This window comes from Amblyomma americanum, chromosome 3 (assembly GCF_052857255.1).
Source record: "Amblyomma americanum isolate KBUSLIRL-KWMA chromosome 3, ASM5285725v1, whole genome shotgun sequence".
Lineage (NCBI taxonomy): Eukaryota > Metazoa > Arthropoda > Arachnida > Ixodida > Ixodidae > Amblyomma > Amblyomma americanum.
Genome location: NC_135499.1, coordinates 172,018,033 through 172,043,528, shown reverse-complemented (window position 1 = coordinate 172,043,528; position 25,496 = coordinate 172,018,033). Strand labels below are relative to the sequence as shown.

The window sequence follows — 25,496 nt, the reverse complement described above, 5'->3', positions numbered from 1 at the left end:
GCGCTGCAGTACATTTTATTTCGGACCCTTGTTGATTGTTGTGTTATGCAGCTGCTTTAGGGCGTACTTTCTTTCTAATAATTAATAATAATTTATTTCCTTGATTTGGGCTGATCTGTAGTAACTTTCTCTCTAATTTCTGAACTCTTAATTAAACGAATTTTTTTTATTACAGGAACAGGTTAACTGTTCTGAGATGCGGAAGCGCGTGTAATTTATCTAGCAGCGCTCTTTTTTTTTTTTCCCCCTTGCTTATTTCTGCTCGTGCGCTCGTCCGTGCTGCTGTGTTAGTTTCGCGTTGCACAAGCTGCTGTGCTGTGTGTGGTCATCGAACCTGAGGTTGTAACGTGCAGAGTTTGTGTTCCAAGAATGTAAACAATTACTGCGAATAATTTTTTTTGTGTCCCCCGAGCACCTGCTGCAACTGCGAACGTCAGCATGATCCGAAATATGGTGAGGTAGGTAGACGCTGGCTGTGGAGATTGAATTGTAGTTGCTTCCCTGATAGAGAGAGAGAAAGAAAGAAAAACTGCAGTCACGGTGGTTGGATAGCATGATTTTGTGACATTTGTTTCAACATTAAACGTCAGTCACTCCTCGGGAGAGTGGTAACCTGCAGTCCGACGTTTTAATAACGAGGTGGATGGATAGTTACTTTCCTACATATTTTAGAGCATGAATAAAAAACTCGAACAGCCGAATCGTACGATCGGCTCCCACAGCCGGAGGCGTGTTAGGTGGTTTTGTAGGGTATTTTAAAGGAGAAATGAAAAGCAAAGTTTCCACAGCAAGATAGAGCGGCCGCGTTCGACGCACCGCACCGGCTCACGCTTGTTCGATTTTTTTTTTTTGTTTGGCTCTTCACGATCTGTATGCTTGCAATCACGTTCATGGTTTGCAAGCTTCTTCGTAGGCGGTCACCGCCTGTTTGTTTTGTGTTTGTGTTTTCATTGCAGAGACACGGTATTCGCAAAGTACCGTAGGCAAACTTCACTTCTACCCCTCGCTTGCAAAGCATTCCGTATTCCATTAATAATCGTCTGACAAGGAAGTTCCTCGGCTCTCAGGAAAGCATCCTCTTTCAACGTCAGACAAATGTCTGTTTGTCTTCGACGAGGATGTGTCGAACTGCAGCAAGAGGAAAAGCTGTCCAAGAAGGAAAGCTTGCAAGCTTTTCCTCTTGAGGTCAGTTGAGGCCACATGTGACCTCAACTGGCGTGCTCTTTTGTTGTGAGCACTTTGCGGCTGCTCCTAGCTGTTCACTTGCTGCTGGTAGGCGGTATGGCAAAGGACCAGTTGCAGACGCTCGTTACTAGCCATAGGATAGGATTTGATTCATAAATAAGGCCTAGCGGCATATGTTTCACGAAACGTACAGTTAGTGTACTACCTGTACCCATTTGTTGTATGTTTTATTTTTGAAATTAACAGGGATAGACACTGCATCTTAGCGGAAATTTTAAGCACGGACAGTGACGTCAAAAATTGTTGTCTGGTTCTCATGTTACTCTCGTGGTACGGTAAACTGGCGTGCATGTGAATTGTGCTTCCAGTGCAGCACAGTTTTTAGTGCAGGAAACTGAGCGTGTGTGCTCTCGGGAAGTTGGTGAGGCTGTTTTGCTGTATTTTAGCAGAGCATCTGGGCTGCTGTTATTCTTCCAACTTATTTTATTTGACATCATGTAACTCTGTCCCTTGAATTTATGACTGTGCTGGTATTAAGCATGTGGCCCATGTCACTTTCATAAAAACATACTAATAAAAAGAAGTAAAAAGCATATCATATGCCAGAGTACGTATTTGATTGCTTTCTAGTTGACTGCAGGGGAATACATTGTCGTGCACGTGTAATGTGTTGGTTCGTGAAACGACAGAAACAGCTGCATTCGCACGTGCAAAAAAAAAAAGAGAAGAAAGCAACAGAAGGAAAAATTTTAGTGACTGGAAAGGCCAACCGCTCTTTTTTCAAGTTGGGTCTGTTACTATTGCACGTGCACTCAGCCCTTGGTTTTGTCGGTTGTGGTTGCACTCCTCTCTTGCAGGAAGGTGATATTGCCTCAGGGAGGCGTCCTGAAGAAGGGCATGGCTGCGATGAACCCTGCACGTCTCGCCACCACCAAGCCTGCCAGCAAAGCAGTCAACTTGGAGCAGTTTGATCCCACTCAAGTTCAGCTGCTGGAAGAACAGTGCATTCTAGTCGATGAGCAGGACCGTGCACTTGGCTCATGCAGCAAGAAGGACTGCCATCTTATGGAGAACATTAACAAAGGTAAGGCTGTTTAAATTTTTGTTCATATGTGTTCGTTGAGTCCACACTGATATGTAAGCTACGGAGGTTAATTCTCCCTGCGTAATGCGTTTCCAACAGGGCATATGTATTTCTTGGAGAGCTAATGCAAATCAAAGCCATGAAGATGAGCAACCGTTTGCTACTTACCATGGAATCTTAAGCATTTCTGAAGTAGTGCATCACAGAAAAAAAAACTAGTTAGAGAATGATTAATTTGAAATAGGCAATAAGTGAACAAAAGTAGGCATCACCTATGGGCTGTGTGCAAGAAAAACATTAATGTTGCAAAAATGAGGCATGCTAGAATAAATATGTAGTATATCCTCTATCATAACTATTTGTGCTATAATGGCTAGCCTAGGATTTCTAAAATTTATTTTATTCATATTGTACTGCCAGCTGCCTTTCGGTAGCTAAGGCAGTGATAAATGCATGCATTGTTATATGTTAGATCACAATGGAATTTCACGTGTTTTGTGCCTATGACCAGTTCAAGCATGTAAATTTGGAAAGCTGTCTTTTTTTGTTACTTTTTTATGTTGGTTGATTCAGCCGAATAGATACTACAACATGCAAAAGCCACATGGTGAACGGTGAACTCACCTTTCTTTGAACCAAGGGGAAGTGCACAATGAAATTTGCTTTAAGAATTCTGGGGTGACTCATTATTCTTGGAGCCTCAAACCCCTTTCCTATTCGAAAGGGAATTTGCAGTTCAGTGTATATGTTTGTGAAACTATGTTGATACTGTTGTTACCTACTTTGATGTCAGGCTTTGAATATTCAGCTTACTCCATTTTTCTGCTTTGTAATTTTTAATTGAAACTGAAATCTTTTTTCTTTTTTCTTTTTCTTGTCATCTGCCTCAATGGTTCAGTGGCTGTGGTGTCCAGCTGCTGAGCCCGAGGCCGCGAGATCAAATTCCGGCCACGGTAGCCACATTTAAACGGGGGTGAAATGCAAAAACACCTCTGTGCTGTCCTATGTTTGTGGACGTTAAAGAACCCGAGTTGGTCAAAATTAGCTGCCCTCTCAAAGCCCATGTGCATCTTTGGGATATTGAACCCCATATACCATTTTCATAGCGTTACTTTATTTTTCTCGTTTGCCATGAAGTCGGCAGTCGTGCTAACTTACTGGTGACAGTGAATTCATTCATTCCTTTACTACAGGCGTTCTGCACAGAGCCTTCAGCGTATTTCTTTTCAACTCCAAGAATGAGTTACTACTGCAGCAGCGGTCCGATGCAAAAATCACATTTCCAGGTAAGTTCATATACACAGTCGCGCTGCAGTGCTAGGAACTGTTCTTATCTGCTGCAGTGGCTTAGTGGCTATCATCATGCTGCTGCATGCAAGCCACAGGCTCAGTATCCAGCTGCATTAGCCACATTTCGATAGATGTAGACTACGAAGGTCCCTGTGTGTTGAAAGTTTGGTGCACATTGAAGAACCCCTGTTAAGCAAAGTGATTTTGGAGTCTCAATGCAGCATACCTTCGGAGGTGAAAATATCCAACTTAGGCCTCTGGACAGACCTGTGTCGAATGTCTTTCTTTTTTTGCTCATTTCTATTTTGCAAATCATTAAAACGAGTAGAAAACAACAGCTAAGGTTTGGGAACAGGCTTATAAACCAATCTAACTGGTCAAGTGCTTTCTCCTGGTGAAGGTCAGTCTCATGTTTGCCTTTTTCTGCGTGTATGTAACTGTGTTGCTGTGCAGATATTATACTGCTTTCATGGTGCGTACTGATGCTGTAAACCAGCTGACTCAAATCAAGACCTGGATTAAATTTTAAATTCCTCTACTTTTTTCCTCAAGTGATTGTTTTGTCCATTGTTCTGGCCTCACTCGGAAACTACACTTAATGACCAGTTTTACTTGAAGCAAGATTTGGCAGTAGAATCTTCTTTTACTTCATCTGCAATCAGCAGGAGTATTGCGTTTTTAGTGCCTCAACAGAACGTTTAATCATTTGGGAAAAAGAGGAATGCGTAAGAGAGACAGGTTGCCTGACGTTTCACATCTCATAACAGTTTGAAAGCTGGCTCTGCTACTAGCTCACTTTGCCTGAAGATATTCCTTAAGTACATCTTTTTTTCCTTTTCGCCACAGAAACCACTGATCTAACTTGAAAAAATTTTGCATTGGGGAAAGTGGATCATAAGATGTTATCCTCGTGTGAGATACTAGCATGAGTAAAACTTCTTAAGAAAAAATATTTGTGCAAACATTTAAATAGTCATACCGCAGCGGTGGCCTAGTGGTTGAGGATCTGCCCCGCATGCGGGACGTGCGAGGCTCGATCCCCAGTGCCGCCGGGTATCCACCGGTGATACAATGGATGCAAGCTTCCCTTGGCCTGGTGCTTGGCTTAATCAGGGTGAAATGCTTGAGCAAACGAGCAAACCTTGAGCAAATCCTTGAGCAAACGAAAAATACCTTGTGCCGTGGTGCTCATAGGCCGCAGATGCCTTTGTGCCATAAAAATTCACTATCATCATCATTTAAACAGTTGTTTAGTATAGAGTGCAATGAAATCCCAGATTCGCAATGCTAAGAAATACGATCCTGGCCATTCGTTCATAACGGTGACTGTTGTAATTTAAAAGCTGAAAACAAACGTCTGCTTGTTGCACCATATAGTATAGGTATCATGGAAGTTCAGCATCAACGAAAGGCAGATTTGTAACACTTTGTCACACCATCGAGTGGTCAGCACCTTGAATCAACTTGAGAAACAACTTTGAAAAGCACCCTTTGGTACTTGTAACCTGTTCTTTTTTGTGTCAAAACTATGAACTCATATCTTGTAACAGTTTTGCTAAAAATGTGCAGGCTTTTTGTCTAGCATACTGAGTGGTAGATTTGATACAGTTTGATTTTATCATGGTGAGTGCTAAATTCATCCAAGAAGTTGAAGTAATCAGGTACTACACTACGTTTGCACCACGCAATGTGTTGTTTCATAAGGCTTTGAAAAATATTCAAGAGTGGCATGCATTATGAACCCCTTAAGTAAATTGCATATCGTATAAGGCCTAGTTGTTCTAATGTTGAGAAGCAGCAAGTGTTGCAACCTGACTGTGACTCAAATAGAGCTACAAGACTGGTGCAGCCGCATCTTCACTTGGGAGCCTGCATAAATGCTACACTGAGATACCAATAGGAATGATTGCATTGATTAGAATAAAATTTGTGAACTGAATATTTTGTTGGTAAACTGCAGAGAAATATGCATGAGGTGAACTACAAGAAAAGAATTGGCTTCCGGTAATTTGTGCTTTTTCGGTGCATAGAAAAATGAACCGCATTTGATTGCAACCACTTAGGTGCCATTCTCAAACAGATATTGTTGAAAACATTGGTGAGTGTGACAGAGCTTAACTCTTGAGTGGAGGTGAAGCACTGACTGCATAGTGACCCTGTTGTTGCCGTGTGTGCAGGCCGCTTCACGAACACCTGCTGCAGCCACCCTCTGTACGTTCCTGATGAGTTGGAAGAGACAAATGCCCTGGGTGCGAGGAAGGCAGCTCAGCGGAGACTGTTCATTGAGCTTGGAATTGATCCCAGAGAGGTGTGGTCCTGCTCCTCATCTCCTACCATATGCTGCATGTAATGGGCTTGCGCTGCTGTTTACTGTCATTTTTGCTGCTCATGGCCACAGAGCAGAGAAAACGGAAACTCCTCATTGACCGTGAGGATAAGTAGACGTCCATATAAAGCTGCTTGAAAAAGAGGCGCCAATAAAGTTGTGGGCAATGGCAGCAGCATCTGGCAACTTCGATTGCAAGCTCCCTAGCCTATGCTTTGCTCTGGAAGTGATAGCAGGACAGGTCACCAGACATGTTTTAATTGTTTCTGGGTGTCACGTCAGCCAAATTGTTTGTGACACTGTAGCGCTATGCCAGGGACTGAACCTCACTCCCGTGTACTATATTGTTCTGTGGTCATGAGTGCTATTTTCTTTTTTGTGCATATGTTCAGTGCCCAGCATATTATGCTGTGTATCTAGCAGAGTAGGAATTGAAAACACACCTGTTTGGTTCATCAGATTTCTTTAATCTCTTTTTTAAACTAGCTATATATAGTTGCTCAATGTTTACAGTAAACACCCTCGTAACCTATCCCTGGTGCAGTAAACAGTTAAGAAAAAGTGCACAAGTTTTTTATGTCAGCATGGTCACAAAGCTCTGTTCTGTGCAGTAAAGCAATTAGTTCTTTTTTTAGATGCCCAGTACTCATAAAAATGAAAGTTAAAACTCCAGCATGCATATCTACATGAAAGCTTTTCTTACGAAAGTAATATTGAAAAACTATTGCACGTTTACATAGAAAGCTTGAGGGCTTTATTTCACTCCTCAACATCTCAAGATTCATTCGGTTAGACCAGTATCATTCTACACTCATTTGTTGCAAAACGCCTAAGGGATTAGTGATAACAATCACAGAAAAGGTGAAAGCTGAGAAAATCAACCTTAAAGTTTATTCTGTCTTATGCATTGTTTACCGCCTCATTTGCTTTTTGTCAGAGAAATACGGCATTGCAACCAGTGAAAGCTGTTAACTCTTCTATTCACGGGTGATAATAAGGTGGTGGTGCCACATCGTCAGAAAGCGGTAGAATCCACGATGCGCCGGTACCATCAGAAATGTGATTTGCCACAGTTTTCAATGACCAGAAATAAAAGAAATCTCACTTTCTAAATTTCTGCTGCATATTACATTGTCCCGTCGCGAAATGACAAGCCTAGGATCATGAAAAAAAATTAACCAGATGAGCCGTTTTATTTACCACATCCTCCCTTCAAGTTTGTGGCCTTGGCGCTTCACTGGAGTGTGATACTTAAGTATTTAAATGAGTTCGTCATGAAAAAAGCTTTTAAATATGCTTTCAGCATGTGTAGTTGCTAATTAATTAAATGCTAACGTTTTCTTACACATATAAAGGCAGTTTTCTGCTACATCAAAGTTCTTATGACTTGATAATCTGTGGTCACGACGATTTCAAGTCAGTGCAAGCTCATCACCTTGAGAGATATTATGTGATGGTCTTGACTGTGCCAAGCTGCATTGATGGCACCTAAAGAAGCCTGTCTCTTTAAAATGGCACTCAAGAATTACAAGGTTCAGAGAATTATTTTCTTTAAAGCTGACACTTCTTCACTAGGGAGCCATCCAACAGATGACATAGCAGATAAAGGAGCTGTGTCAGTTTTCTTACATTTTTTTCACTTTTGTAGTGGCTATTGGAAAATGGTGCACAAAAGACAATAACACGCTGCAGTCACTTTCTCTTGCTTCCACGTCTTGCACAGGAGAGATCACTCAACCTTTCTCTATATTTGAACAAACAGTGGTGACATGTAAGGTAAATTGGAACTGAAGCATTATATAGTACGTACACTGACTCTGTCTACTTTTCATAGGTCAGATTTTTTTTTTTACTTCACTTTTTACAGAAATGTTAGCCTGTCCATGTGTGCAGTAATGCCTCTCTCATCTCTTCTTTTTTTAGTGTGCTTGCATTTATAGTTTCCATTCCCTGCATTTATCTAGTGTGTGTGTCTCTGAAGCCTGCCTTAGGCATGTGGCCCACCTGATCCTGCCCACGTGTGTGCATGTGTGTACGCATGCACACACGCTTAACAGCAGAACAAGGGCTTTGGTTCTGGCAGTCTTGATGCCATAGGTAGCGTAAAAGGGTTCTCGTGCAGTTTCGGCCCTCATCATTCGATCACATGCCATCTGACACTCATGGTGATGCAGAACATACTCTGTTCGCCTTCTATGGATCAGGCTGGCACTGGTGAACACTCTCAAGGTTAGGTTACTCGCAGCAAAAATACCCCCAAAAGCAGAAGATTGGACATCCACTGCCATAACTCATTTGGTAGAGCAGCAAACGCGAAATTCAGAGGTCGTGGCTTTGGATCCAGCCAGCAGCTGGTGGTTGTTTTTTATTTTTCTTCTGCTTTCTAGTCAGTTATCTTTCAGCGATAAAATAATTACGCTATTAATCTTGCACTGATCAACACTACAAATAAAAAAACATATAAACATTCCCCTATGCTCCTTGGTTCTGTTCACTGTTGGGTTCTTTCACAGACACTGCACGCACATACATGCACACAGCAGATTGTGATGTCGTCACAAGGTCATATACTCTGGGTGCCAGGTGAGTCACCTGCTTTATAAAGCAGGTGTCTCACCTGTGACAAAGAAGACACACCATGACAAACACCATAGCGTGGCACTGTTTAATGATGCAAAAATTTCAAAACCCCCCCTTCTAGCGCACACATACGCATTTGGCCTAACTATGCGAATCGGCTGTCATTTTTTTGTTCAAGGTTATTGAGGGCATAAGAATATAGTGACTGCTTTGAATAGACTAGATAGGTATGTTAATGAGCACATAGACATATAGATTTCGTTTGGTTTTCTTTCTTCATGTTTATTTGAATACATAGTTATTCTGGAGTTGGTATTTCTCTTAGAATGCCTTTATGGCTGGAATGCATCCACAGTATTCTAAAGCTGATTCTTGTTGCAATATTGGTGCTGTTAGCTAAACATGTATAACAAGCTTCTTGACTTTTGTGTTTAAGCTACCAAATAAGCTTTGCTTACACGATGCCACCCATTAGTTAATTCAAAGAGTGCATAAGTGGTTGCGCATTCTGAGGGACAGCCACTTTCTCAACCTCTGTACAATATCAGAAAACTGTAGTTTTCTGTTTCTTTTTCTGCCCCTCTACGAACTGTGCTTGCACTACTTATTTCTCTCTCAGTGGCACTTGCAAACCTGTGCCTATTACTGGCAGTTGACGTGATGGGCTTCATTCTCCTTCAAGGTCCCAGTAGAGGATATACACTACCTGACGCGCATCCTGTACAAGGCTTCGTCGGATTCCACATGGGGTGAAAACGAAATCGACTACATCCTCTTTGTACACAAGGATGTAACCGTCAAGCCTAACCCCAATGAAGTGAAGGAGTCCCTTTACATATCTAGAAAGGACATCCTGCCTTTTATATGTGAGCATACTGTTTGGCACATTTCTGAGTTTCTCATTCTGCATGTAACGATATGGTTTAAAATGTACACAGTTCCCCTTGGGCTTAAAAATAATAGCGTTGCATGTGTATTGTATTCTACATTGAATAATTTGAGAAACGTCTAGCGATCATTGCACTACTGGTAAGGGAGTTAAGTTCATTTGAGCGAAGTTGTCAAGCGGTATGAAGCATTCATTAACACACTATAGTTGCATGTTGTGGTAAAGTGATGCATCATATCTGCTGTCCTAGTAATTTGAGCTTTAGGAGGAGTGTGGCAAGATAAAAGAGATTATGTGTTGATGCTGTTTGTTTCATGAAAGTTTGTTTGTCTAATTTTTTAAATGTTTTTCTGATTTATTTGCTCACTGAATTGTTTCTTATGACGCAATAGCATTTAAGCTGTCATTGAGGCAAAATGCTGGCATTCTCTGTCACAAAATTTAGTGATTGGTTTAGAGAGTTGTAATGTCATCAAGATCATGTGATGTCAAAGGAACAATCTCATGATGGCGCCAGATTTCAAAATTCGTCATCAGCGGAGGTGCTGGGAGGCTGCAACAATATCAACATCGCTGCCGGAGAGGGCACTTTATAGCCGCGAGGGAATTTTGAACCCATGGCGGTGCAAAGAGATGAGCTTCGCTGGCCACTGCATTAGACCACTATGCCATCGCCACAGCCGAACATCCCACATATTTAACTGCCAGTTTCTCACACTGTGCTTTAGATGTCATCTTCATCAACCTCCTTCTGTGCGCAATGGATCCAGAACACACCACTATCGCAGTGCCCTCTTAAGGTGACTTAAGCAGCCCCGTAATTTTATTCACAGTGAAATCCTGACACCAGCTTTGTCATACTTTAATATCTTAGTCACACTGAGTGGTAAGCAAATGGTGATGTAATGAATCACGTCATTGAAATGCAAATGGAGCTGTTGCATTGACACTTGTTTTGTACTTGATTGGTAATGTGGTTGCAATTTGTTACTCTTTCTTTTTTCTTCAGCCTCACTTGAAATGCAAGGGCGAGTGATAACACCGTGGTTCAAGCTTGTTGTAGAAAACTTTCTTTTTGACTGGTGGGACAACCTACATGACCTCAAGAAGCTCGAGGACCATGCAACCATCCATCGTTTGACTGCAAACTCCTCCTAGTGGTCTATGTATGCCTAATTAATCCCTCCTTGTGAAAGTTTCTTTTTTTTCACCTCTTGATACCTCACACTGACCTGTTATTTTTTGACTGTTACACCTGTTTTTACTTGTTTATCTTTTTTTAGAAAGTTTATTCTAAGTGACATTTTCCAAGTGGCGAAACAGTACTTCTGTTCCCGTACATTGCTTAAGCAGTCAAAAATTCACTGAGAGGTGACCTTCCTTTGTAACATGCTATCAGGTTTGAATGAAATACAAACGGTGTGTGAACCACATTGCAGATTATGTAGTTGTGCATCACTCACATAGACAGATGTTTTGGTTTCTGTTTTGATGTGAAGGTTCAAGCCATGTCTATGTTAAGCAACTGATTAAGCATTGATGTTGCATCGCAAATACAAGTAATGCTTAACGCTTGAGACATTCTATGCATTATTTTTTTAGTTCCCATTTCCATCTGGCATGGTAGTACAGGAAGGCTAAACTATCTAACCATTGGTCTCACGTATCGTAGCTGCTTAAAAAGCTCCTTGAAGCTGATGTTTTCAGAATGCTATCCGCAATTTTTGTAGCAAGCCTGTTTTATTTGGAGAAAAGCGATGGTTTTGTAGCATGCTTCAGCAGACAATCCGACTGACTGTGTGCTGTCTGGGTTCTATCCGCAGCTTCACAGTGTGAATGTGAAATCAAATTCATGCCTGCTCTCAGCCAGTCAGCAAATGCTAGAAGGAGCAGGCTGAAAACAGCCCTTATATTTCTTTCGTTATGGAAGGCAAACTTCAGAATAAGATATTTTATACACTTAATTTGCTTCACTTATATTCTTCCATATATTTTCTTTTTAAACAGCCCTTTTTTTATCATAATTGGCAAAGTATGTTTTGATGTATTTGTAGCTACTAGATCCAAATCGCGATTATAATTCACGTCGGCCTTCACTTCTTCATTCAAGGAAGATGGCATCCATAGCCATAAATGTTAGAAAAGAATACACTGGTTGAAGAGTTTTTTTATGCATTCAGACTTCTACAGCTTAACTTAAAATACTTGTAACGGTATGCTTAAACATACAACACACTGTATATGAATAACTGATTAAGCTTGTATGGCGTATTTTTTCTTACTGTGATGAGTGTAACTGTATTTAGTTAAACTTATGTGCAGAAAAGTTTGTTCTGTACACTTAGGCATTCATTCGATAGATCAGAGTTTTTATTTCAGTGGCTAACAATTGAATATTTACATAAGATAAAAGCCAAAGTTATCAAATAGATTACGAATAGGCCTACCATATTTTGGTTGTTCTTTCGATTGTTTTAGACATTAGTTGGCATTCTGTCTCTGTCACCGGCATACGTAGGACCTATGCTGTCTCAGCATAACAGTGCTGGACACGTTTGCCCTGCTGCCTCAGCATGAGATTACTTCTTGCCCCCCTGTCTAACCATCCTTGTATTGCAATCAAACGGGCCCATTGACAAGTTGCCAGTTGCATTGTTGTGACGACAGTGCATTGCTCACCTCATCAGTGAGCTCTCGCGGAGCTGTTTGACTTCTTGCACTTTTGAATTTGTTGCTACTGAAACATTTGACAGAAATGCAGTGCTTGTTAGCATGACCTGTATTGTTTGCATGACAGCAGTGTTTCAATTTTTTGATTGACTCATTTGTAGGTTAACCTGTCTCAGCAGCAGCATCTGCAACTCAACATATCCTCTAACCAAAGAAACCTTTACTGTACTCATGGTGAGATGCACGTAACAAGCGTTGCGGGCTTTGTGGCAAGCACTAAACCTCTGCAGATTACTGGAAAGCAAACTTTGTTTATTTAGTGACAACAACAGGTGGATGTCTGTTAGTTAAAGTGGTGTATTAACTGGAAGCATGGTTTAGATGTTCGTGTTTGATAAAATAAAAAGTTGTTTACAATTTTCGGCTTCTCATTCCAATTAATTTGAGAGAAGTGTGTCATCATGGGACTGAAACAGTAACGTGATAGAGAAAGCAGCTCTGGCTTGATGCCCTGACCAGGTTTGAGCGTTTTAGTTAAACAAGTGCAGTCCATTGCCATCATCTATGCAAAACTTCGCCATGCATGTTTTGAAGAAGGCAGCCCAAAATACGGATGAGGGACATAAGAGAGGACACAAAGTTCACGAGCGCTCGTAAACGTCTAGGTGTGTCCTCTCTTCTGTCCTTCGTCTGTATTTCGGGCTTCCTTCTTCAAAACATGCGTTACCAGCTAGCCTGGCAGCTTGCTCAGCCATGCACACGCTGAGAAAGACTGTCAATTCAAACAAAGTCTTGCTCGCACTACCCTTCCATGTGGGCAATTGGAGCTCGGATTCAGGACAGGTTGGTTATCATGGCGCGTAAATATGTCCAACCACTCAAGTCTGTCATCGCTTGTGAGTAAGTGCAATTGCTCAAGACTTTGCCGCCTGTAATAGGACATACCGGATTGTCCGTGCTTGTCCCTGGCCCCAGTGAGGCACCAGTCGTTAAAGAGCTACAGAATGTCACATCGTTTTTATGTATGCAATTTTGCAAGGTATGCAAGTATGCAAGGTCACATAAATGACTTTAATGCAGAATTCTTTTAAGGGCTGCTTTCTCAAGTTTCCTGCTGGCAGGTCCTGAGTGAAAATTTCGGAACTCGCCGAAAGTGCCCGCATGCGAAACAGTCATGACAAATTGAAGTGCACGTAGAAGACTGTAACTGGTATCTCTGGAACGTTCATTTTTATCACTTTCTAAAAGCGTAATTCGTAATTTATAGGATTGGCATGAAAAAAAAAAAATCTCGTGCAAAAGCAGACAACACGACCGCTTTTTTTTTTTTTGCGACCAGCGCTCATGTTGTCTGCTTCTAGTGCGAATCTAATTGCATTCAAATCTGCTTGAAATATAGCATGGATACTAGTCTTAAGTTACGCCGGCCGTCGGTTGGGGATCGAACCGTAAACCAACGCGTGTATAGGCGTGTGGCAAAGATTGTGGGCCCCCTAATTGTCCGACAAGTGAGATCTAGCACAGAAATGCTAGCAGCTTGCGCACCTTGTAGGGGCAGGATATGCTTCCGAAGTTCCAGAGTAGGTTCATTTCGGTCATTATATAGGTGAAATGCTACTCTTGGCAATGGAGGCATATTTTCACTGCAAAGCATAGTAACTTGATGCAGTTAGCAATGGGAGGGGGCTTTTAAACACGGCGCCAGAAGTCTTGAGGGTAGCAAATAGAGACTAAAAGCTCGGTTGAAATCGTAAGTGCTTGAACTTCGCATGTTTTGATGAGGGAATTTGTTACCGTTGCCAGCCGTAAGTTATTCCTTATTTTTAGTGATGGCTAATCTACCCTATATCTAGCATACCCTGACCTTAAAAGGGAATGTGTCAGCGGGCAGCTTACTCTCTTTTTACTCCTATGTAGGCTAATTCATGTTTAGAGTGTGGGGAATGGCTATGTTATTGCTTTGTTGACGTAATTAGCGATGAAGTGTCCCCAGTTTCTTTGCGCCAATTGTAATGGGTGAACTATCCTGACTTCACGCTTTTGTCTTTCGAAAGTCTGTAATTCTCCCGGGTTAATCAAGACGAGGTGGTAATTGCTAAAATGTGCATTTCGAATCCCTTTAGACAACGACTAATCCATCACCTCGTGTGCTGGGTGGTCGCTGGCGGCTCGCCGTGAACAGTGAGTTACTCCATCATTGCAGTGTATGATCACAATCGGCTCGCCATATCTGCAACGTCGCAATGTACTTGCATCTTCGTCCTGTCCTATCCATCCTATCCTATCCTCTAATGCTAGGCTCTTCGCGGAGGTACCACTGAAGGGGTGCTGCAGTCATGCACTGTGCGTTAGGCGCTTTATCAGCGAGTATATCTACGATTTTTCCTGAAATGCTTTCTGCAGAAGTCAAATGCAGCACAAGTGAATATGAAAGGAAGGGAGAGAGAAAGAGGTACAGCCTTGGTCGAAAGTTTCAGGGCCAAACTCTGCGGTTTTGGTCGGCATAGTCGGGCCCTTACGGCACCCCAAAAAGACTAAAAGATCTTGAAAGGCAAGGACAGGGATTCACTTTACCCTTCACGGACTTAGACTTTAATGGGCACCGTCAGTGCTTCACTACGAGGCCGAAAAGCGAACTATGTGGCCCAAACATAATCCATAAATTGTGAACGGGTAGATCCAGCCAACTTGTCCCCGCTCTGAGGGCCTATCAGGTTTTGGGAAGCAGGCCACCCAATAATGGAACAAGATTCTCAAGCTTCGTATCGTTTACTGGAATAGTCTGAGAACAAAGCAGTAAACTGTGAGTAGCAAAATTGAAAATTGATTTTTTTTTTTTAGGAAAAGAAAGGTGCAGTCACTGTCATACTTCTCGATGTACACTGTGGACATCGCAAACGCACCGTGAGGGAAGAGATTAAGGAAGGAGTGTAAGGAAAGGGGGAGGGGGGGTGGGAAGAGTCAGACGTGCCTTAGTTGGCTCCGTAATAATTTCGATTAACTCGAGTTCTTTAAGTGCACTGACATTGCACAGTACATGAACAGTTTTGCATTCCGTTGCCACCGAAATGCGACAGCCGCGGCCGGAATTCGATTCCGCTACTTCGTGCATAGCAGCAAAAAGCAATGACCATCGAGCCACCGTGGCTGCGGCGTTGCAGCTTTCCCGCATAATTGTTGTGCTTGCGGTGAAGCACGCTTTCCGTTACACGAGCCTAATATGGAAAATGCACTTGTGAAGAGGCGGAACGATATAATGAACCAAAATAAAAATTGCGTGCAATAGGGCGACAGCAATTTGAAAGGGTGAGCGGCATTGTTGCGGAAGTATAGCATGCGCCGAAACTTGAAAGACGGCCAAGGAACACTCACATGTCACATGCTTCCAAGCTATGGTCGGATGCATGCAATTCAAGAAGAAAGCGACAGATGCCCCTCGAAAGAGCACCTCCACCCAATGGCATCGACCGGTTATCATGACGTCGTGGTTAATCCCAAGTAAGGCGTGAAGTTGGGCTAGCTGGTTCTTGTAATCAGTCATAATAAAACTGCGCAAAGAAGACAGGACAACAAGAAGAGGCACGAGCAGGAACGCACAAGGAACAGGAACACACACTGCGCTTTCTGTGTTCCTGTTCGTGCCTCTTCTTGTTTTGTCTTCTTCGCGCAGTTTTATTATGACTGGTTAATCCCCTTGGGCTTGCTAGCGTGACATCGCAGGGGGTGGCAGATACAAGGAGGCTAACCACGGTTTAATTGTATTAACCACAATGTCATGAAAACAGATCCACGTCATCGATTATAGGCACCATGATACGCTTACACCAAGCAAAGACTATTACAGTCGCGTGCTTACGGAACAAGTTGCAGGAGCTGTGTGGCGTGTTGGCTGGCCGAATAACGGATTAACTGCCTGAATCACACTAAATGACGTACATACCACCCTAGCTTGGTGACAGGCCATCGCGATAGCTAAGAGGTGCCCAATCGGTGCCAGTGTCACTTCTCACTCCGTCCGGCTTGTGTGTGTTTGTACAGTGTGCTGCAGAAAACCGATCCGAACTACTCATGTTGTCCATGCTGCATTAGCCACCGGCGCAGCTGCGCAGCTGTTTCAGGGCCTTCAGTGCACTTTCTTGATAGTCCCGACCCTTATTAACAAAACCTACGAACCACGACACGCTCCCCTCTACTGCTCTATCTTCAGCCTCCTTGAGAAATAAAGAAAAGGAGGTGGCTTAAGCCGCGCGCGCTTAAGACACGTCGGAAAAGAGAAAAGAGGGGGCGGAATGTGAGTTCGCACTTGGCGGCTGAAATATATTGCCGCCGATAAAGACGGAGGAGGCGGGCGCATTTGCATAACCCAGGCGCACCTCCTTGGCAGGCCCCGGGGCGAGCAGCGCGGCGCATTAATCCCGCGGATCGCGCCCGGCACAGGCGCCTCCGTTGCGTGTGCGCGCATGCGGGAAGATGAACGGCCACCGCGGCGGCCGCTATCTCTATCGATTGTGCCAGCGAGCCTCTTCCTTCGGCAGATAGGAAGCACGCCGCGGGCGGGCAGACAGGCGCGCCTATTACGCTGCATCGCCTCCAATTACCAATCTTAGCCCATTAAACTCCACAGAGATCAGTCCCGCGCGCGCACCGGCCAGAGACGCGGGCCGCATGCCTGCCAAGGTAAACAAGCGCTGCCTGCTTGCATGCCGTACCGACGGAGCTCGTACGGGGCTGCCGCGGGTGCGAAATAACAAGCGCCTGTCGCCTTCTCTCTCGCTCTCTCCCCGTCTCGCACCCTGGACGGTGCTTGAAGCGCAAAATTTTCCTACATATTCCAGGTATCGGCAAAGCGGCGCTCGGAGTAATTACTTTTGCGCGATGCCAGCTCGGCGCCGTGCAAGCGCTCGCGGCGTCGCTGCACGAGCGCGCGGTATCCCCATTGGAGGATGCGAAGCAACATGGCGCTGTATGGGGGAAAGAAAACAAAGAAATAAAAAGGTACTTGGTACGAGAGCATGTGTGCACGGGAAGAGAGGGGAAGAACAGGGAAATAAAGGTTAGCTGGAGAGGTGGGAAGGGATGCAGGGAGGAGGGGGAAAGGTGTTGCCGTAGTCCGAGAGATACTGATAAGGGGCCCATAAAGGTGAGCTCGGGAGCGGTAGCCACCGCAGTGCGCACTCCAGCCGGGGCAGTTCAGTCCGTCTGGGAACGCTACAACTGGGTTGGGTGCAAGGGGTCAACTCGCGGCTGAGTCCCACGCGAGGCGCTTGAACGCCACCCCGGGGAAGCTGACCGCAGGTGAGACACTTTCGCACTGACACATTCAGAGTTGTCTGTCGCTGCAATGCTAGCAACGCATCTGAGCAGATATTCGCTGGAAGTCTAGCAATGGCGCTGTTCGGCACCAGTTCGGGAACAAAATGTTTGCCAATGACGCAAGCTTCTCAGAGTAACGTCTTTGTAAGCGCATGTTAGTATCTATATTGCTGTCAAATAAGCGAATGTAACAAGGACACACTGAAGAAAAAAATTCTGTCGTCATTATCATCTCTCGGGGAACTTATTTCGCCGGCAAGGCACATGACGTGTACGTTATGTAGCTTTGTTGTTGTGGCACCTCCCAGGAGCTTGAACCCTGTCAGAACTCCTCCCCTCCTTCTCTGGAAGGGTTCTTTTCTGCAAATGAACCACCTGCACGTGCACTTTGACCGGTTCTAGCAGGGAATCTTGACTGGTAAATCAGTGCCGAGCCGAGCATTTGCTAAATTATATTCTATCCAGAATAATGCGACAGCTAACAACGCCAAAATATGTAACTGCAGAGTGCATCAAGGACAACGTCTTTTGGGCCTAGTGCTTGTCTGTGCAAAAAAAAGTTGGGCCCCTGCCTGTGCCCAAATTTCTACTGTCGATGCCAAGTGATGCGAAATACTCCGAAAAGAACTACCGTTTATTGTACCCTATTTTCCTCATCGACCGCTTCTCCAACTCGTTGCAGTGCCTCAACTGCTGAAGCCAAGGCAGCAGGATCGAATCCCTGCCGCAGAGGCCGCATTTCAGTGGAGGCGAAAGCAAACGCCTGTGTACTATGTGATGTCAGTGCACGTTAAATAAACCCAGATGGCCTAAATTTATCCCGAGCCCTCCGCTACGACGTCCTTCGATTTGTAACTTCGGGACTTTAAACGTCCGAAAAAATTCGCCACCTATTTACCTGGTTATGATAAATGCAACTTAGGTGCGCTAGCATGTTTGCCGTTGTTTAGCTTCGTTTATCTTTCTTTAGTTTCTTCATAAGCTTAAAAATTCGAGTTGCGCCCGATTATCTTGTAGTCGCGTTCATCGGATTTACTATCGCGATAAGCCTCGTGATCGAGCTGCTCTTTGCATTTCGAATCGTCGTTCCCGCTGTTCAGCGGTCTCTGAAGCCACTTGTAGTCGCCTCTCTACTGCACGTTCTTCCGGCGACTTATCATACGCCTCTCCTTTATCGCGTTTCTCGCTCTTTATCTGTTTCCGAATCCCGTTTAACGAAGTTATCTTCGTCACTCAGCTTCGGCTTGCCGCCTCCTTATATCCACTGGATCGGGTGACTCACGTTGGGGCTCTTCTTTTCATCCCTCTCCACTCTGATGCAGCTGGCGCTACGCCCTCCTCCCATTGGCTGCATTGGCTGTAGCTGGCGCGACGCTTCTCCGAGCTTATCCGAGTCACTCCGTGCTCCACCTGGACATAACTGCTTTTTCACTGGTGACCCATTTATAGTGATAGCGCGCTAAAATAAACTCCAGAAATCTGCCTCGTTTTCATTCCCTTTCGTGGTCGTGTTCGCCTTACGTTACAAGTGACAACTTACCTGCTCCTTGATAAGCGCGGAGTCGTTTTGAAAGGGAAGTCATAAGTAAACAGTCATTGCGCCCGGTCAAGCTGCGTGATGAGGATAACGTCGAAAACGTCGCGGGCGTGTTATCGAAACTATTTGCGTTTCGTGCAATGCGTGCGTTTTCAACGCTGATGACTTGTAAAGCCAACAAAAGCGTACCCGCTACTCTTCCAGTGCACCGCCGTTGCACCCGAGCGTTCGAGTAGGGCTCCTGCGGAAGGTGCAGAGCGAGGCTGCACCGTGATGCGCAAGTGTCCGGTGCCTCCCGACAGCTCCCGCACCGCGCCTTGCGCCGGGACGTCTCTGTCTTCGCCGTGCGACTCCTCTTCGCCGCGCCTGTCCAAGTTCCGCCAGCGCCGCCACAAGGCCAACGCGCGCGAACGCCAGCGCATGCACGGCCTCAACGCGGCGCTGGACACGCTTCGACGGCGCGTGCCTCTGGGCTGCCTGCCGTGCCGCGACCTGCAACAGCCGCTGCCGCAACAGGGCGCCGCGGTGCCCCGCCTGTCCAAGATCGAAACCCTGAGGCTGGCCAAGAACTACATCGGTGCCCTGGCCGAGACGCTGCGCCAGGGCCGACCCATGGAAGCTGCTGTGTTCGCCCGACATCTATCCAGGGGACTTTCCCAGGTCGGTATGCCTTGCGCTCTGTATGATCATTTGCACGTGACTGATGCGACCGCAACGGCATGTCTACAGTGGTTTCAGTATTCGCCTCACATGTGGGAGGTGCGGGATTCGGTCCCCAGTGAGGCCGGGTATACCCACACCGGTTTTCCGATGGGCACGAGCTTTCCTCTAACCTGGTGCCCGGCTTCTGTGGGGCGAAATGTTTGGAACAATGGGGTGTTCGACGCCAACCCGTGCTAACCAAGCACATAGGCGTGACGCTCTTTCACACAAGCTACCCTTACGCAGCACACGTAAACAGTACATGAGCACTGTATAGAAAGGTTAGCGGGGGTTGAACCGAAGTTTTATTTCCGTATACCTTTTTCACTACTGGAAATAGAGTAGAAAGCCAATAATATGTGGGCGAGAGGAGGGTGACGAGCAAGGCGTAACGCTGTGGAAGCTATACCGTAACTTCTTTTTGCTTACATGTTTGCGTCTCTTCCGCGCGGACTCTAAACGTCTTCGACGCGGTAGTAAATCAGAACTTCAGAGGGGGCTTTGCGCGCGGAGTACATGCTTTGAGAAAAGCAGGCAAGAAATATGTGCATGCATACCTTTATCGAATTGTTGCTGTATCGCAGACGTGCGTGCCTACAAGCGAATGCGGTTCAGTCGTGCGCGTTAACATCACGGATTTCTAACAAGCGGGGCACCAGTTGTCACCGTCTCAGGAAAGAAAAAAAAGATGCAGCTGATCTCGAAGTTCAGGAAGAGGTCTGTTTAGAGAGAAAGGCAGAGAGGTAGGTCTGAGGAATATCGTTATCTGGCCATGTAAATACTCTGTGAAGGGGAAGGGGAAAGGGAGAACACATGCGGGTACCACCACGTGAAAGTGAGCCCAAATCTCAGTATTTGTTGGAGACTTGCTTGGTTACTCTGAATGCCACGCGCGCAGTGGTAAAGTTAAAAGGGTGGGTAGCTTAGATGCATTTTCTAAATACAACAAAGAACGGACGAGCACGCGAGGACGATGTCCTTTTCTTTTCGTTTGTTTCTTCTCTTCTGCAGTACATATATAAAAAAAATATTGGTAAAGATTATGGTTGGATCCTCCCTTTGAAGACTTCTATTGCTTCATTTACATGAACCAGACGCTAGCGGTTCGAGTCATGCGTCGGGCTGAGCAAGACGTGAACGCGGTGCTTGCCACTCAAGCCAGTGGCGGTGCAACCTCGGAGACGCCACGCGATTTGTAAACCGGTTCATGCTGCTGTTCTCTTTTACAGGTCATCCTTTATCCAGGCGTGAAAGGGATTAAACACATCTGGAGGGGGGGGGGGGGGGGGGGGGGGGGGGCGTGACTCGGCCTGATTCAACGGCCGCTCATCCCGACAAATCTGCTCGACACGAAGTTGTCGGGTTTGTGTGAACGCTCAGAATGTCGAGTGTATATATAGTTATGTGCATTGCTTCGCTGCCGCACTGCTCATAAAACCGGAGAGAAGGCAGGTGGCGCCCGGCCTCGAAAACCCCCCTATACTGTTCGTATACACCGCTGCTGAGGGCGCTGTTTGCTTCTGCATCATCATGCTCATTTCCATGCAGCCCGCAGTGTCCCGAGCCGAAACATATTACTGGAACACAATACGGGTGTCTTGCGCAGACGAATGCAGCGCAGTGACGTACACGGCTGAATACGGCCGAGGCCTTGCGGTAAAAAGTTTGTAACGCAAGTTTAGAATCAGAAAATGTGTGCTACTCTTGATGAGACTCACCACAGCAGTGGAGAATGTCTTCCCGTAGCGGTCGTTGTCGTTTTGTGATCTGATATGTAGTGGGGAACCGTCTGTTAAGCGGGTAGATAACAGCCGCTCTACCCGCTTTAGGAATCCTTTACGAGACACCACACATAGAGAGGCCGCGGCGGCCGAATTTCGATGGAGGCGAAATTCTAGAGGCCCGTGTACTGTGCGATGTCAGTGCACGTTAAAGAACCGCGGGTGGTCGACATTTCCAGAGCCCTTCACTACGGAGTCCCTCATAGCTTGAGCCGCTTTGGAACGTTAAACTCCAAAAAACAAAACAAACCAATATTTTTTTTTTCTACGCAGGCGACGGTCAACCTGATCGCCGGCCAGCTGCGGCTGAGTCCACGCGCCATTGCCAGCCCGGACAACACCACCACAACCAGCACCGGCAGTGGCAGCTGCTGCTTCGCCGCGAATGCGGAGGCGCCCTGGGTCGCGGCGGGCACGCCTCCGCAGTCTCCCGCCTCCGTCACGTCGTCGCGTCAAGCGCGCAGACCAGCCGCCGTCGTCGCGGACGCCTACGAACTGGCGCCGGGCGCAGCCGCAGCGCTGGTTCAACGGCCACGGCCCCCTGCGCCGTATCCGGGGGCGGCTCCTTAGACCGCCGCCCCCACTCCACTGCATGGGCGCCGGCCCTGCGCTTATAACGCGGGCGCGATCGTTCCTGTTCCTGTCTGGGATGCCTCAGGGTGTCTGAGCACCCTGAAAAAACGCCAAGAGGTCCTGTTTCAATAGAGTGATCGTAGATTATGAGTTCAGGCCGAGTGTGTGAATCGGTAGTTGTTGAGTTATAACTCTATTAATTTGCGGAGAAACACGTGATCAAACTACCGAAGCATAGCAGCGCTGTGCAGGTACAGTTTGCGTCGCTCTGGTGCACAGCGCTTCAGTGGTGTGCAGCTCTGCAAAGGAAGCGACACATCACGGCAGCTGCTCTATGTTCTAGCGGCTAAGCTTGCGCGCAACTGGGGAGGCACAGCAACCTACCAGCCACATTTCCCGGAAAACATGGGCTGCTGTCTGATCTGAGGTTTTATTTTCTGGCTTTTACACAGGCAAAGCTGACTTAGGCTCTGCAATCTTTGTCAAAAAATTGGTAGTGGCTTAGCTCGGCTATGCCAGGATATACGTATCGAGAGGTACGTTTCCCGGGCTGAGCTTGTCACTGTATGTTTAGCAATGAGAGACATTGGGCTCCATCTTGGCGGCTATGCGCCGTCTATTACGCTATTCAGCCTGGCATCTCCGTTTGGCAAGGCGTTCCTCTCTCTGTTCGGGCGTCTCCGCTGCTCTCTTCGCCTTCTTACGCTAATTCTCTCCTTGTTGAGCCGCCAAGTGCCAGGCGACAACCTCAGGATCGGAAGAGTTAATGTTCTCTTGTCTATACCGCCGTTTAGCAGCGGCTGGGCTCTCCTTCTGTGCACACATGTCAAACGTTGTGATACAGACACCCATTACATCTCCGCCTTTTATACGCAATGCTGCGCATGCGAGGCGTGGTTCGTGTGATAGAGCGGGCGCACGACCTCGGCGACGGCGAAGCGCACGCCAAACCTCCTGCTCCTCTCCGGTTGCCATGGTAACGGCGCATGCGCACAACTGGTCTCTCCCAGCCACTGCGAATGCTCGACTGGTAGCCCAGTGTAGCTCTCGCTATAAAAAAAAAAATAGGCCATGGAACCTCGCAACTGGCTTGGTCACCACTTTCCGGGCTCTGCACTGGGACTGCAGTGGCGTACGTTGTTTTAACTCTTAATTTTATTTGTGTATTTGCTTTGCGCAAGGAACTGCGACTGCCTCAAGGGAACCTCATATCAGGGGACGAAATTAGCTGGGGGTCAAACGCGAAGTGGCTTGCTTATTTTTGACAGATACTGTGCACTGAGAAGTGGTGGCACTTCCGTCTTTTCTCTCAGTTAAGGAATCGAAAGGATTTTGAACTAAGTCCGGAGTTCGAGAAGAGCTTAGTAAAACACGTTGCGGGGCTAGTTGGTTATGCATCCCGTCCTGTCATGTCTTCTGTGTATTCGTCCTAAAAGTTAGCACTGCTTAAATTTTATCGAGAAGAGCTGTACAGCTTATTAGAAAAGGATCGCTGGGAAATATTGTTGCTAAATCTGTCTCCACACATATATAAGCGCTTGCTTGTTACTTTATCGACTTATACTTGATGAGTCCCAGGATTAACCACTATAGCGTGCGCTGTCGTCATTCTGAAAATGTAGAGATGCATATTTATCACTCCCTGTCCGCATCACACACGATTTTCTCTAGTTGCTCATAGAACTGTACTGTAAAACACTTCAGTTTTATCCATTTCAAAAAACAACGGCATAACATTTCGTTGCTAACGTTTCGTAGTCTGCCGAAACGTACTTTTCCTGGCATCAGAATATATTTACGTATAAATGTTGAAACATTTAATAGTTCTGTTCATACTTTTCATTTTCAGGCGCAAAACTCCCAAACTGGTTTTTGAGGCCACGTCTGTTCAAAACTGAAAAAGAAATATTTGTTGGATTTGGTGTGGACCGGATCGAAGAAGCCCTAGTGGCGTCACATGTGAGCGCTAGCATGCACAACTAATCTTTCATAAAATGAGCGAAAAGAAAAACAAGCCGTTAATATCAGCGTTTTTGCCCGCACTCAGATTTGAGAGCAGATTTAAGTATTTATCGACAATATTTTTTTAATTTATTGCTCTTCACAGCGTGCATGTCTTATGTTGTTGCATTTTTATCACTATTGAAGGGACAGTGAAACAGCGAAGAAAATTGTACTTTAAACAGAATTTCTTACCTAGTGCGATAAAATAATAGAACATGCTTCCAGATTCCGTGATGCAGCCTGATTCAGCCTGTGAATTTCCTTAGCTTTATTCTGGTAGCGCGGCGCGCTGACCCATCGGCGATTATCGCCGTTTTTCTAAGTCAAAAAAATAAAATAATTAACGCCAGAATCGTGCCCAAAATACCAGAAAATATTTTGCCGTCTTGTCGTAATGACAGATTTTTCTGTAGTATTGCGTTTTTTATGTAGCCCTGTAGTAATCTTCAGCAGTTGTGTCGGTACAACAAGAGAGCTAAATGCCACAGAAAGTTTTGTTGGTACTGCAGGTTTTTGTGCGATGTCAGTGCACGTTAAAGAACCCCAGGTAGTCGAAGTTATCCGGAGCCCTCCACTGTGTGGCTTCCCTCATAGCCTGAGTCCCTTTGGGACGTTAAACCCCGTAAACCAAACTAAACCAAGCCGGTAATGCAGGTTCATGTCCCAGAACACTACTAATGATCTCTTGTGACGACAGGAAATATTTTGTTGTGTTTTTCGACAGTGTTTCTTGTCTATGATCAGTGCTTTCCTGTGCCTCCTTCTTTCATACTTTCCTTACACTGAGTTCTCCTGCTTGCAAGACGATGATGTTCTTTATTTACATCTTTCAGTAACATATGATACATACAGTGCAGATAAATTTCTTGCCTACTGTAGTCGTTATTGCCTACACATGCTGCATGCTTTGCCTCGTCACGTTTCTTAGCTTTCTGTGGTTAAATTATCGTGTTACCACTTGACCCTTATGAGAGCTGAAGGCTGTGAAAACAAACATAAAAAGCTCTGTATAACTTATTCCTACGCGCTTCTCTGTCATTAATTTTCCTACATGCGTCAATGCATACACTCTTCCTTTTCAATGAAAATATGGGTGCACGTGTCAGCTGTAAACATCATCAATCAGTGTGCGGCCAACAGCGCGACATTGCGTTGGGAATAAAGTGTTTTAAATCGCAACAATCGGTTCTATTGTGTTCTTCCCGAGTACGTTTTTATTCCTCGTGAGATGAAGTTCGCGCTTTCTCTGCGTTGGTTTTACGTTGTATTCGTCTTTGTAGGCGCTATTGCTTCCTGTCTCAAGGACTCTTGTTCACTTTGTTTTTGTGTTGCTGTTCTAATGTACCACAGAATTAACCCTAGTAACGAAAATCAGCGTCACTCTAATGGTAACATGACATCGCGAGACCACAAAGAACGTTCGTCTCCCGGCACAGCCATCGGATGTAAAAACCAACGTCAAAGTGCATAGCAAAACCATTATCGTCATTTCACATTAAACGCAAAGTTAAAAAAATTACTATTAGGCCTAACCTAAGTAGGACGCGAATTAGCGGCTAGTA

The 25,496-nt window shown here is 45.4% G+C and overlaps 2 protein-coding genes across 2 annotated transcripts; both read left to right on the top strand.

Moving 5' to 3' along the window:
- The first annotated feature begins 232 nt into the window (after positions 1-232).
- Idi (Isopentenyl-diphosphate delta isomerase) lies at positions 233-12,441 on the top strand. Its single transcript, XM_077658791.1, has 6 exons — positions 233-458; positions 2,043-2,269; positions 3,463-3,555; positions 5,737-5,867; positions 9,148-9,331; positions 10,364-12,441. The coding sequence occupies exons 1-6, from the start codon at positions 439-441 to the stop codon at positions 10,510-10,512; spliced, it is 804 nt and encodes a 267-aa protein (XP_077514917.1). The 5' UTR covers positions 233-438; the 3' UTR covers positions 10,513-12,441.
- A 4,757-nt stretch (positions 12,442-17,198) lies between these two features.
- Positions 17,199-24,936, top strand: LOC144125420 (uncharacterized). Its single transcript, XM_077658790.1, has 4 exons — positions 17,199-17,319; positions 19,079-19,534; positions 21,631-23,294; positions 23,397-24,936. Exons 2-3 carry the CDS (start codon positions 19,148-19,150, stop codon positions 21,925-21,927), a joined length of 684 nt encoding a protein of 227 aa, XP_077514916.1. The 5' UTR covers positions 17,199-17,319; positions 19,079-19,147; the 3' UTR covers positions 21,928-23,294; positions 23,397-24,936.
- The last annotated feature ends 560 nt before the right edge of the window (positions 24,937-25,496 follow it).